This window comes from Sinocyclocheilus rhinocerous, unplaced genomic scaffold (assembly GCF_001515625.1).
Source record: "Sinocyclocheilus rhinocerous isolate Xijiao unplaced genomic scaffold, SAMN03320098_v1.1 scaffold1632, whole genome shotgun sequence".
Lineage (NCBI taxonomy): Eukaryota > Metazoa > Chordata > Actinopteri > Cypriniformes > Cyprinidae > Sinocyclocheilus > Sinocyclocheilus rhinocerous.
Window position 1 is genome coordinate 337473 of NW_015670978.1, and position 13785 is coordinate 351257.

General features: G+C 35.4%; 1 protein-coding gene across 1 annotated transcript in view; it reads left to right on the forward strand.

The window, feature by feature from the left end:
• LOC107734410 (ras-related protein Rab-35-like) overlaps positions 1-6083 on the forward strand; it is a 7599-nt gene extending 1516 nt beyond the window's left edge. The window contains exons 3-5 of the mRNA XM_016546361.1: positions 3080-3117; positions 3841-3965; positions 5225-6083. Coding sequence (XP_016401847.1) covers positions 3080-3117; positions 3841-3965; positions 5225-5347 — 286 coding nt within the window. The 3' untranslated portion in view covers positions 5348-6083. The remainder of the gene's footprint in view (positions 1-3079; positions 3118-3840; positions 3966-5224) is intronic.
• The last annotated feature ends 7702 nt before the right edge of the window (positions 6084-13785 follow it).

The window sequence follows — 13785 nt, forward strand, 5'->3', positions numbered from 1 at the left end:
TTTAGTATTTTTTTAGAAATAGTCTAATAATTATATAATATATATAATAAATTTATTATACGGCAAATTATATTATAATGATTTTTATCTCAAAAATCACAATAAAATTTTTTGTTTTTTTCTCCAAACCGGTTTGTCTTCTCTACGCTAGTTAAGAGTGCCGGGTTGGTCAATAGCAGCTCTCTCGGTCTCTTTGTTTATTAGGTTCTCAGTAGAGCTGCATATGGCTGCCGTGTGCTTCGTGGCAGTTTTGAACTGGTTGTTCTGATGAACAGGGCTCTGGGATTTGCTGGGATTTTAGCTGTGAACCGTGTCTCTGATTCTTAGAATTACCTTTGAGCAAATCCATCTTAAAGGTGAGGTGTGCTGCAGTGGTGATGTCTGAATGATGTGAACTCACACAGACTGAGCCGCAGCCGGTTCTGAAGCGTCTTGTTTCCTCTTTCAGAAACCTCCTTCCTTTAGACACTTCATACATTCAGTTTCGGTTTACTGCGAGGGGTGTGTGACGTGACTCTTCATGCTTTCCAAGACACGAGTTCATGTGTTTAGAGAGCAAACTGGAGCATTAAATCCTATCAAGCTTTGAAGTGCCTTAGTGTGGTTTTAGAGTAGTTATTAAATAATTAATTAGCCTATTGTTTCAAATCCATGCTTTTGTGGAAGACAATATTGATTTTACTGATGCATGATGATCTCAATCTTTTAGTCTATGCTTTTTCACTTAATGCATGAGTAAAATTAGTTTATTATTAGTTTATTTTTAATTTGATTGATTCTATTAATACATTTAAATAATTTCTTTTTAATAAAAATAAGTCTCGGCTGTTAAATTCTGTCAGTGTTGTCAGAAAAATCACACAATAAATGTTTTGAGTTGTTTAAGTGTTAACTATATCTGACAATGAATTGCAAAAAAGCTATTGTTTTTATTTAATAGTTTGGGCTCTGTTGTTAAGTAAATTAGTTTTTATTTTTATTTAGCTTAGCACTGGACAAGAGACTTGTTGACTGGTTATATGCATTTTCTATATTATTATTACTATTATTTTGTAGCTATATTAATATATAATAATTACAATATTTTAGCCAAATTCTGCAACCTTACAAATAAGCACAGCAAAGCTGTAATAATTTTTTAAAGCACATTTAAAATTCACAATTTTATACATTTTTAATAAAATTTTACATTATACATTTAATTTAATATTATAAAGCGGAGAGTTCCGGTCCTTGATTCTGATTGGCTGAGCCACGTTCGAAGCTGTTCTAAATTACTCTACAAAGTAACATACACCTTTGTTTACTTCTGTGTGTTGCTCGGCAACCACTTTGTTGGAACCACAACTGTAAATTCACTGTAAACCACGGCTTCACGGGGCTTATTGCTTTATTATGCATATTATAATATGACATGTTCCTGAAATATCTTCAAATGAATCTTTAATTTTTTAATTAATTTATTTATATTTTTATTTAGCTTCGTTTTGGTGTTTGGCTCTCTCACCCTTTATATTTATTTTCTACATTGTTATAATTATTATATTTGTTATATATAAAGCGCTGAGCTCCAGCAGGAGTGAACTGCTGTTGAAGGAGTTTGCTGGTATGTGGAGCGCAGTGAGATGGTCTTCTATTAGAATAAGTGAATTTCAGCTCAGAAACAGCCTCTGTTACGGCTCGTGAGAAAGAGCTCGCGCTTCAAACCCGCTGACGCCGTCGAAACATGAAGAACACCAGTGATTCTCAAATCCTGATGATGTGTGCCTTGAGAAAAGTCACCTCAGACAACCACTTCCTGTCAGCGATGTCAGTCGCAGGAAGTGAAAGAGTCACGGGTCACCCTTTCCTTCAGAAGATGTGCAGATCTAGTCTCATTTAGAATTGATTACTTGTCTTTTATTCCAAACACTGCACATGTTGGAGTCCAGGTGGACTTTTTGCATTTTAAGTGTTGATTTAAAGACAAATCTGTGGATTTAAAGATGGTTAAATGTGTTAAAATACATTCTTATTGGTCAATGAGAGCATGATGAGATTATCTAAAACGTAATAAACAGAATATGTGGAGTTCAGTGGATGCCAGGCGTTCCAGTCCTGCTGAATGTGTGGATCTAGTTGTTTAATCTCTTAACCCTCTGGGCCTCTTCGGTCATTTTTGACCGAAAAATGTTATATTTTGACTTCTTTTTTTTTAATCGTAGCTTCATCAGAATGAGATGACACTTGGTGACTTTTGTCGCTTTAGCAATATGAACACACAAAAAAATATTTTAGAATGTCTAAATATAAATCTAAATGCAAAACCTGATTAAATAAAGAAATGATGTCTAAAAAACAACGGGTATCCAAAAGCTTCTGTATATATTGATACTGGAGCTATACAGGAGGTTACGCAACATTACGGCACAATCATGGCACAATTCTCACTTCAAAAAATGGATTTTAAATGCCTTCACTCTATTTTAATGTGAAATATTGCATTTATAAAAATACAAAAAAATACAGAAATTAAATTTTTTTTTACATTTTTTTTTTAATTCTAATGGAACAAATAGCTCATTAAAATTGTATAGATATTGCATAGTATCATAAAATTCCCTCAAAATTATAAATAAGAATAAAAAAATATTATTGAACAAAAATATATTACATTGATTTTCCTGAAAACAAAAAGTTACTTTTTGAGGCTTCGGTCACTTTTGACCGCGAAGGAGCCAAGTGTGACCCCTAAACGAAGAGGCCCAGAGGGTTAAATCAGATTCCCAGCCTTTTATTTTTCAGCCAAACCCTTTTGAGCTAAAATATTTACTTGAAGTCCCCCTGAGATTTTAAGTTAAATATTTCAATAATTAAAAAAATATTTTTTATAAAGTTCTGTGATGTTGGTCACATGACATGCAGGTAAACTAATAAATATATTATTATTTGTCTGTGTTTCACTTATTTCTCGCAGTGACTCTAGCTCTGGGAGCTGGAATGATGCTGAATTATAAACAAATGAACAAACCTGTCCTCGTGTCCATCAGTGTGTCTGTCTCAGGACTTTTATTGCGGTTTTATTTTTGTGTTGGTAAAGCTTCAGAGCGCTGATGTGGTTGTGCTGTCGAATATTAGGTAAATACATTGTTGCTTTTTTCAATGAATCTCTCAAAGAAACGTGTGAAAGTTACAGTTTCGAATGAAGCTTCCACAAAGTTACATGCGAAGAAGTTAAATTGCAGCAGTTGATAAATGAGTAAAAATATTTTTACCACTATCAAGATTTTAGGTTAATTGTATATTTGTGTGATATATAGAATATATACAGTATATATATAATTTTTTTTATTTTATTTTATTTTTTTACAAGTATTAATATTCTCAATGAATGCGTACTCATAAAAAGTGCATTCCAAATGTGTTTTTAATCCATTTTATATATTCATTTAAATGGCCTTTTTGTTTAAAAACAGTAAAATTAATTTCAGCTGCCCTTAATGAAAATGTTGGACATTTAATATTATTAGGCTATATTATTTTGCATATTTTTATATTGAAATGTTTTGTCTAGCATTGCAGTAATGAGATTTTTGAAGGAAAATGTCTTTAATTGACTTATTTACACAATACAAAAAAAAAAACAATGGTCCTAATAATATGCATAATTTTCTTTATCTTTAATTTTTAATATTTTGTGGATGAAATGTACATTTAGTCATTTTGCAGACGCTTTTATCCAAAGCGAATAACAATTGACTTACAAATATGAACTTGACATTTTTGCTGGTATTTGATCAGATTCAGTTTTCAGCGTGTTATGATTGGTTTTAACGCTCGTTTCCTCTGCTCTGGGGTCAGTGGGTAATAAGAATGACGATCCCGCCTCTAAAGTGGTGGAGACCAATGACGCGCAGAAGTTTGCTGAGCAGATGGGCATCCGACTGTTTGAGACCAGCGCCAAAGAGAACGTCAACGTCGAGGACGTAAGTCAAGCTTTTCAAACACGGTTAGATTAAACACCATCATCAGGTTACAGAAAATAAAGCCATTAATGGAGTCAGATCATGAAAAGCAGCAATAAAAGAGTTTGATGTGACACTAGACTGAAAATGTTTGATCTACATGTGGATTGATTCGATGCGGTAAGTCACATTTATTTCTATAGCGCTTTATAAAGTACAGATCGTTTCATAGCAGCTTCACGGTAACCAACACGGAAAATAACAGTGTTAATGTTGTCAAATCAGTCAGTTACAGAACTAATTCACTTTCAGCAATAAAGCAGCTCTACAGAAGACAATAGAGTTATTATTCAGATCGGTTCAGGTCAGTGTTGTTATCCAGTGGACTTAAAAGAAATAATGTACTTCCAGGTTATTATAGTTAACTAAAATTGTCACATGATATTAAATAAATGTTAACTGAAATAAAATGCAATATAGACAAATAATCAGTCACATGTTTTTCTACTAAGGGATATTTTAGCATGTTGCCAAGGCAACATTTATCATTTTCATTTAGTTTCACTTGAGGTACTAAAATAAGTAAAGCTAAAACTTTATATATGTATATATATATATATATATACATTTTTTATAAGACATTAAAGGGGTCATATGATGCGATTTCATTTTTTCCTTTCTCTAAAACTAAAAATTCATAAAAACTATATAGACACATTTAAAAGTTTCACTTGATGTATTAAAACAAGTAAAGCTAAAACCTAATAAAACTAAAAAATGTATTAAAAAAGCTAGAAATTAATAAAAACTATAGACGCATAACAAAATTAATAAAACTTTAACTAAAATTAAAACGGAAAGTAGAAAAATCTAAATTAATTCAAAATATTAATACAAGTGTAATAGTAAAACTAAAACTTAAAACTAAATGTTAAAAATGAATAAATAAATGAAAAATTTATAAAAAAAATAATAATAAAAACTATTAAAAACATTTTTTAAATATATGAAAATGGCAAAAACATAACAAAATTAATAAACCTTTAACAAAAATTACAACTAAAATGGAAAGTTGAAAAACAAATAAATTAAAAATATTAATAAACTATAATAGTATCTCAGTGATACTAAAATAACACTGTATACTACAAAAGTGTACAGTATGTGCCCTTTGTCATGTAATTTGAAGCAAACATCTAATGTTCAGGAATGCATTGTGTTTTGTTTTTATTGATTTAGACGGTCTCGCTGATGTGTTATTGTGTCTGTCTGTGCATCAGATGTTCAACTGCATCACTGAGCTCGTCCTGAAGGTCCGGAAAGAGTCTGTGGCCAAACAGCAGCAGCAGAGCGAAGTCGTCAAACTGAGTAAGAGCAGCAAACGCAAGAAGAAATGCTGCTAATGGACCGGACTCATGTATACACACACACACACACACACACACCTTTAGAGAGCCAATCGACGAAACGCCACTGAACTGACAAGAGCCAGACGGCTTAACACACTTAAACCAACCCGCCAGAGACTAGTATTGATAGAGATTTACTAATGATGAGCCCGTTTTGGACGCCTACAGACTCCGATGTTTTAGCAGGATTGGATTCCAGTGGCGTCGCACTTCATCGTTGTCTTTTTTTTCCCAGAAGACGCTCGGAAGATCTGCCGCAGGAATTGTAAAATAGAGAATGAAATGCTCGTCATTGTCTGCGTTTCGCGTCGCTGTGGAATCAAAGCAACGAGGCCAAATGTGTTCCAATGACGTACCAATCAGGACCACGTATAAGTTGGAGAACATCATGAATTTTCCCGTATTTTCATGCTACGGACCAAACCTGCGCTGCTCTGCCAATTACCAAGAGACACTTGTTTTGCCTTTTGCTTTCTCTCTTGTCTTTCATTTTTGTAAAACTGTATTTTTTTACTAACAGATTATACAATCAAACACACAGTAGCGTTTAGTGAATCTGGTGCCATTGACTGAAAGTGATTATATTTACAGAGCTGGGAGGAAATGCTCAATCTCATGAAAGCGCGGATTTAAAGGAGTAAATAATGCAGAAATTAATTAGCCGAAAATGTGCTCACCCTCAGGCAATTCGAGATCAGGATGAGTTTGTTTCTTCATCAGATTTGGAGAAATGTAGCATTGCATCACCAATGGATGTGAATGGGTGCCGTCAGAATGAGAGTCCAAACAGCTGATAAAAACATCACAATAATCCACAAGTAATCCACAGCACTCCAGTCCATCAGTTAACATCTGGAGAAGACAAAAGCTGAAACAAATCCAGCATTAAGACGTTTTTAACTAAAATACCTTAGAGTTCATAATCCATAATAACTCTTCCTCCAGTGAAAAAGTGTTCTGGTCTGAATCAGGAGAGAAATCTGCACGGATCAAGCACGTGTGGATTATTGTGATGTTTTTATCAGACTCTCATTCTGACGTCACCCATTCACTGCAGAGCATCCATTGCTGAGCAAGTGATGCAATGCTACATTTCTACAAATCTGATGAAGAAACAAACTCATCCTAATTGCGTGAACTGTTCCTATTAATGGAATAATTCATGCGAAAATGCACATTCTGTCACTTGCACTCATGTCATTGCGAACCATTTAATTTCCTCTGTGGATCACAAATGGAAACGTAAAAGTGCTTAATGATGCTTTTACAGCGGGAACATTTTGCTAAACGTCTCCTTTCGTGTTTCACACCGGTTTGGAATGACGTGAAGGTGAGTAAATGATGACAGAATGATCATTTTAACTGAATTTTTGGTTCTCTTAGAGCCTAATCTGTCCTTGTTCTCCGAGTGTAGAGAGACGAAAAAGAAAAGTGACCTCTTTAAAGCGAATCGTGTGACTGTAAGCTTTGACTCCTCGGATCTTCTGAACACAATCTAGTTCCTTTTCAGTAAGAATATCAAGAGACCAACAGCACTTGTGACTGAAAATATCACAGTGTGAAGAGCCGAGTGTTGCGGGTGACGCTTTTGGACCCTAATACGTGATTACAGCGACTGATTGTGTGAGCGAATGATCCTTGCTTTGAGATGTTCACAGACAAACACTTGCTAATTTGTGTTCATATCATCTTCTGTTTGTATGTGTGATGATCTGGTGTACACTGGAAAAGATGAACTATTACTCGTATTCATTGTCCCAACATGAATCTAACGATAATAAACATTTTAAGAGAACACGATACTCATCTTTACTCATTGTTTTTAATAGCTAAACTGTTTCTGTGGTTGTTTCACCACAAGGTGTTGCTCTAATACAGCGTTATTCGGCTCGCTGTGACAAACTGCTGCAGTCTGATGCTTTTTTTTTTTTTTTCAGAACTACATTTTGCTTTGGCCTTGATATAATCATTGACTCTGCTTTGTTTCTTAAATATATAAATGTTTTTACTAACAGTCATTTTTTATCAATTTAATGCATCCTTGATGACGTTCTTTTTCTTTTCTTTTATAAATATAATTTACCCAAAAGCTTTGAATGGTAGTGTATCACAGTTTCCACAAAAATATTTTGCAGCACAACTGTTTTCAACATTGATAATAATCAGAAATGTTTCTCGAGCAGCAAATCAGCATATTAGAATGACTTCTGAAGATCATGTGACTGAATACATAAGATGTATATAAAAGTATTTTTCTTTACAGTAAATAACTCTTGCTTTGATGTTTTTTAAGTCTTGTTTATTCAGGGCAAATACAAAGTTATTTGTGTCTTGACAGCCAGCCAGAATATCGTGGTGAGGTTTGCTGTTGATGTTCTTCAGCAAGTGTAAAATCTAGTGTGACGTCTCTATGAAGCTGTTCTGTAGTTTTAGCTCCAGATGTCCTCATTTGTCGTCCTGCTGGTGCGGTGACCCCTGAGGTCATGTCTGCTCGCCTGCTCCATCTGATCCTGGGAGAACGTGAACGACCACATCTACGTGAGCTTAAAGAGAACAACTGAGAAAAAAAAAACCTTGCTTTAATAGAAACTGTACAGTGTGTAGGATGTGTAATGCATTCAAGTTCATAGTATGATGCATTGCACTGTGCAGAATGATGAGGATGTTTCCATGGCATTTTCTTTCTGCAGCATCATAATAGTAGACTATATGACTCATGCACTATATTCAAGTCTTCTGATGTTATATAATGCTTGTGCTATCCGAGATTAGGATGAGTTTGTTTCTTCATCAGATTTGGAGAAATGCAGCATTGCATCAGTGTCTCACCAAACACCACAAACTGATGATAACTTCACAACGACAAATACACTCTCTCTTCCTTCTCCCCACTCTCGGAGACGGACGTTTCCAAACGTATACTTTCCAATCATCCTACTACTCGTCCACTTGATCCTATCCCCACTCACCTCCTTCAGGCCATTTCTTCTTCAGTCATACCTTCGCTTACTCACATTATCAACACCTCTCTTCACACTGGTACATTTCCCACAGCATTTAAGCAGGCTCGGGTAAAAACCCTCTCTAAATCCAAAAACTACAGACCGGTATCCCTTGTTCCATTCATTGCAAAGACACTTGAGCGAGTTGTGTTCAACCAACTCTCTATGTTTCTTGCACAGAACAACCTCCTGGACAGCAACCAATCTGGCTTCAAAAGCGGCCACTCAACTGAGACTGCCCTGCTCTCGGTTACTGAAGCCCTGAGACTGGCAAGAGCAGCTTCCAAATCCTCAGTACTCATCTTGCTGGATCTGTCTGCTGCTTTTGACACAGTTATGATCCGACGGTAGCTGCTCGCATTGCAGCCTGTCTGACAGACATTTCTAGTTGGATGAAGGACCATCACCTTCAACTCAACCTTACTAAGACAGAACTGCTTGTGGTTCCAGCAAACCCATCGTTTCATCACAGCTGCTCTATACAGCTGGGTTCATCAACCATAACTCCTTCCAGGACAGCCAGAAACCTAGGAGTTGTGATCGATGATCAGTTAAGCTTCACCGACCACATTGCTTACAACGGCCTGGTCCTGCATATTTGCCTTATACAACATTAGGAAGATTAGACCCTTCCTGTCAGAGCAAGCCACACAACTTCTTGTCCAAGCTCTTGTTCTCTCCAGACTGGACTATTGTAATGTGGTCTTCAGTGAGCTGAAGAAAGCTCACATTACTCCTCTCCTCATCAGGTTACACTGGCTACCAGTAGCTGCTCGCATCAAATTCAAGGTACTGATGCTTGCCTACAAGACCACCACTGGCGCTGCACCAATATACCTAAACTAGCTAGTTCAAACTTATGCGCCCTCCAGAAGCTTGCGTTCTGTAAGTGAACGGCGCCTTGCGGTGCCATCCCAAAGAGGCACAAAATCACTCTCACGGACCTTTGGACTGTGCCTGGCTGGTGGCATGACCTCCCGATCTCAATTCGAACAGCTGAGTCTTTAGCCATGTTCAAAAAACATCTAAAGACACATCTTTTTCGCCAGCACCTGACTAACTAATACTAGCACTTACCTATTCTATTCTGTTCTGTTTCATTCTATTATTTAAAAAACAACAACAACACCCTACGTGTACTGTGCTAGACTCACTGAGACTTGTCATGGCACTTGTATACTGTTGTTGTTCTCTCTTTGGTCTGATTGCTTCTATTGTTCTCATTTGTAAGTCGCTTTGGATAAAAGCGTCTGCTAAATGATTAAATGTAAATGTCATTCTGACGGCACCCATTTACTGCAGAGGAGCCATTACTGAGCAAGTGATGCAATGCTACATTTCTCCAAATCTGATGAAGAAATATGTGATTAATTTATCGGGCAAGCTGATTTCTTAATCTTAATCTTAGGCTTAGAGCATTGTGTCGTGATTGCTGTAATGACCCGTGATTGCTGGTGATATCGTCTTGTCTGGGAACTCGGATCAATTCTATTTTCTCTCTTATGTCTCTGTAATTTCCCATGTCTCTCTCCATCACAGCTCGGGGAGGCTGTTGCCATGGTGCTCACAGGCATCACCAGGGAAACCGGATCTTCACAAGCCAGTGAGACTCAATGAGAGAAATGTTGTTCTCTGCGGCTCGTCAGAGTGTGGTAATGTAACTTATGTAGTATATAGATAGAAGCGCTTCACTGTCTGTCTGCCGCCTGGATGGTGAGACACGTCTAAAACACTTCTGTTCGGAGCTCTGCTTCTGATACTGAGATTTATGGAAGCTTGTTTCTGCCATAGAATTTAAAAAAAAGGTAACTGTGATTCTGACTTTTTTTCCTCAGAATTGAGTTTTTGTCTCAGAATTTTGACTTTTTATCTTGCAATTATGACTTCCTTCTTAAAACTGCATGAAAAAAAAGTTGCAAATACGTTTTTTAATTATTGTTTTTTCCTGTAGCAGAAACAGGCTTCCATAGAGCCTATAAGAAGAAAGCTGAAGCAGTCTTTATTGTATTAAAGTCCTGAACTTTCCCCTGAAATGATCGTTTAATTAATTTTTCTTTGAAACAACATGTATGGTGACAAGAACTATTCAAATAAAATTGACTTGACTTGCAGTGATCTTTCATCATGTTGTCTCACATTGTGTTTTTGTAATATTAACACGCTTCTCTTACAGTTTCTGCAGTATGTAGTACAGTATGTACACTGAACAGCACTGAATACTGCATCCCATAATGCAATGTGCTTGACTTCATCTTACATTTATGACCAATAACGTGGAAGTGAAAAATAGTTATTTATAAAGTATACTTTAAAAAGACTAATTATAGACTAGTTCATTTTTGTGTAATCGTTTTACACAAAATTGTAAAAAAAAATGTATTCAGTTTTATTGTTTACAAAGACTGTCTTGATAGTTTAATAATAATATATTATAATATTAACATTAAAATTTAAAAAAAAATTTACACTAATTTCCAGTTTAACAGTGAGCTTTTGAGGATAGTATTACAATTCATATTTGCATTGTATATATTTCATAATACATCATTTCTAGATTATATAACTTAACAGAGATTTATTTATTTTTAATTTTTTAACCAGAACTACACACACACACACACACACACACACACACACACACACACACACACTCTCTCACACACACACACACACTCACTCACTCACTCACTCACTCACTCACTCACACACACACACACACACTCAAGGGTAAACATATGCAAAATAAACAAATAAATAAATAAATTAAAATAAAATAAATTATACAATTTAAAAAACAGTAATTTTTTTAAATCATACAAATGTAATTACAATCTAAATTTTTAAATATTTTATTTGTTTAACATGTGACCATAACCAACGTCAGAGAACCGTGAACATGCAAATGTGATACTTCCTATTAAAATATTTATTTTAAAATCTCAGGGGTACTTCAAGTAAATAGGTGAAAGAGGTTCAGATGACAACAAAGTTTGTGAATTTGTGCATTTTAATGTGTTTGAAAGACAAAAGCCTTCTAAAGACTTAGAAATACATGGTTAAATAACCTACTGAGTGATAATTCAAATAAAAATGTATGTATTTAACTTCTTAAATCTGAAATGATTTTTGTAAATCCAGTGCTCAAATGCTTTTTTCCACAAAACTGGAAGACTTTCTGAGTGTATATAAGCGGTAGGCTATTTTAGAAAGGAAAATTTCAATTAATCAGGTAGAATCAATAAATTTAAATAATTGTGTAAATAATATGTGATCATGTAATCCATAAAAAGTAACTGTAGTCTGATTACAAGTATTTAAAAATGTAATTTAATCTAATTACAAGTACTTAATTTTTGGAGTCTGATTACGTAATCCAGATTATATGACGGTGGGCGGGGCTTCGGCAAACGTCATGACGCATCTCGGCTGCGTCGACCAATGAATTGTCGCGCTGAACGCGCAAAATTTGAATTCATCCGGAAGCGATGAACGTTTCCACACGTCAGTCAATCAGAGATGTTCGTCTAAACGCGATTAATCTACACTAAACCTCTCATTTACAGGTTCAGATATTCTCACATGAGCATTAGGTGAGCATATATCTAATCTTCTTTCAAACTGGGTTGAATATGTCCGTTAAAAACGACCGTTATGAACTCAACGGTAAATAACGAGGGAAAGTGAAACCTTGCTGCCTTAATATCGACGGTCATAATGTCAGTTAATCTCATTATGAGTGATTTCGGACGCGATGTCATTGTGTTTTTATTAAATATTAAACTTATTTGTGTAATGACGGTGTATTTTGCTGTCCGTTGGTCAAGTGTTTATGGTTGGATGTAACTGTTATGAGTGTCAGTTTAACTGATTCATGTTTATTATCATGAACATTATCATATACTGAGTTGTTTTAATGGATGAACGTTTTTTTAATTTGTTATGATGTGAAGTATAAATATTCTCAGTTAATATGAGCACATAATAAAGCAAGAAGCCGTGGTTTACAGTGAATTTATAACAGCTATGGGGTGTTGTTAGGTACGACGCGAAGCGGAACTGTTATAAATTCACTGTAAACCACGGTTTCACGGGGCTTATTGCTTTTATAAAACGGTTATTCCATATACGTAGTAAGGATTCACAGAATAAAACAGAGCAACTAAAGTGTAATGATATGAATAAAAACAGTATTCTTCCACCAAACAATGTAGTTCCTCAGAAACAGTTGTGGTTGCAACAAAGTGGTTGCCGAGCAACACACAGAAGTAAACAAAGGTGTATGTTTGTAGAGTAATTTACAACAGCTTCGAACGCGGCTCAACCAATCAGAATCAAGCACCGGAACTCTCTGTTTTATTAGTCAGATTTAAATGATAATTACAAAACACTATCAAATTTCCCTGAGAGTGCTAAATCTGATCATTCTGTCAATATCAGTCATATTTAAAGACCAAGGAGAGGGAGTGATTATAATCAAACCTCCGAAAAAGCCACGAATGTGCTCCGAACAGGACATCCAGAGAAATTCACTAAAATATAATGTCCTCTGCAGAGGACAGAAGTCTATGCCTGGGTCCCAGGAGGATAAAGATATGCTGTGTGTATATAATTAAGCTTTTAGTTTCATTGAAGCTTGTTTTTATACTAATATTTGGGTCTGAAATTGTTTTAACACTTTAAGACATTGCAGCACTGTGTATCAAATCCTGATGAACTGCCTACTTCGATAACATCTTTCGGGCATCATAGGCATATTCCCCTAATTGGTGTCTAGATAGGCAGCTGACTAGGATTGGAACACGGTCATTGTGTAGTGGACATCAGAGACGTCGCCTGTCATGCAGGTTGATTTGACTGTATTGCTCATGTTTGTCCTGCAGTGATGCTGAAGTTTAAATACGGAGGCCACGGCAGCGTTAAAGATCTGTCTGCTGTCGACTCCATCACCAGCTGCTGCGCTCGACTCAATCAGCTGCTGCAGGTGAGCTCTCATCGTCTGAGGCGTGAGATCATCGATATGCTAGCGTGCATTATAACATTAGCAGATAGATATAGTCACAGTTAGAAGGACACTAATTTCTATTTGATTCAACTATTTGAAAATCTGGAATCTGAGTGTGCAAAAAAAATCAGAATATTGAGAAAATCATCTTTAAAGTTGTCCGAATGAAGTTCTTAGCAATGCATATTACTAATCAAAAATTAAGTTTTGATATATTTACGGTAGGAAATTTACAAAATATCTTCATGGAGCATGATCTTTACTTAATATCCTAATGATTTTTGGCATAAAAGAAAAATCTATAATTTTGATAAAAGCGTCTGCTAAATGACAAAATGTAAATATAATGTAAATGTAAATAACAAAACTAAATTGAAATTTTAAAACAAGCCCCAAATCAAATAAATAAGTAACACAAATAAAATAAA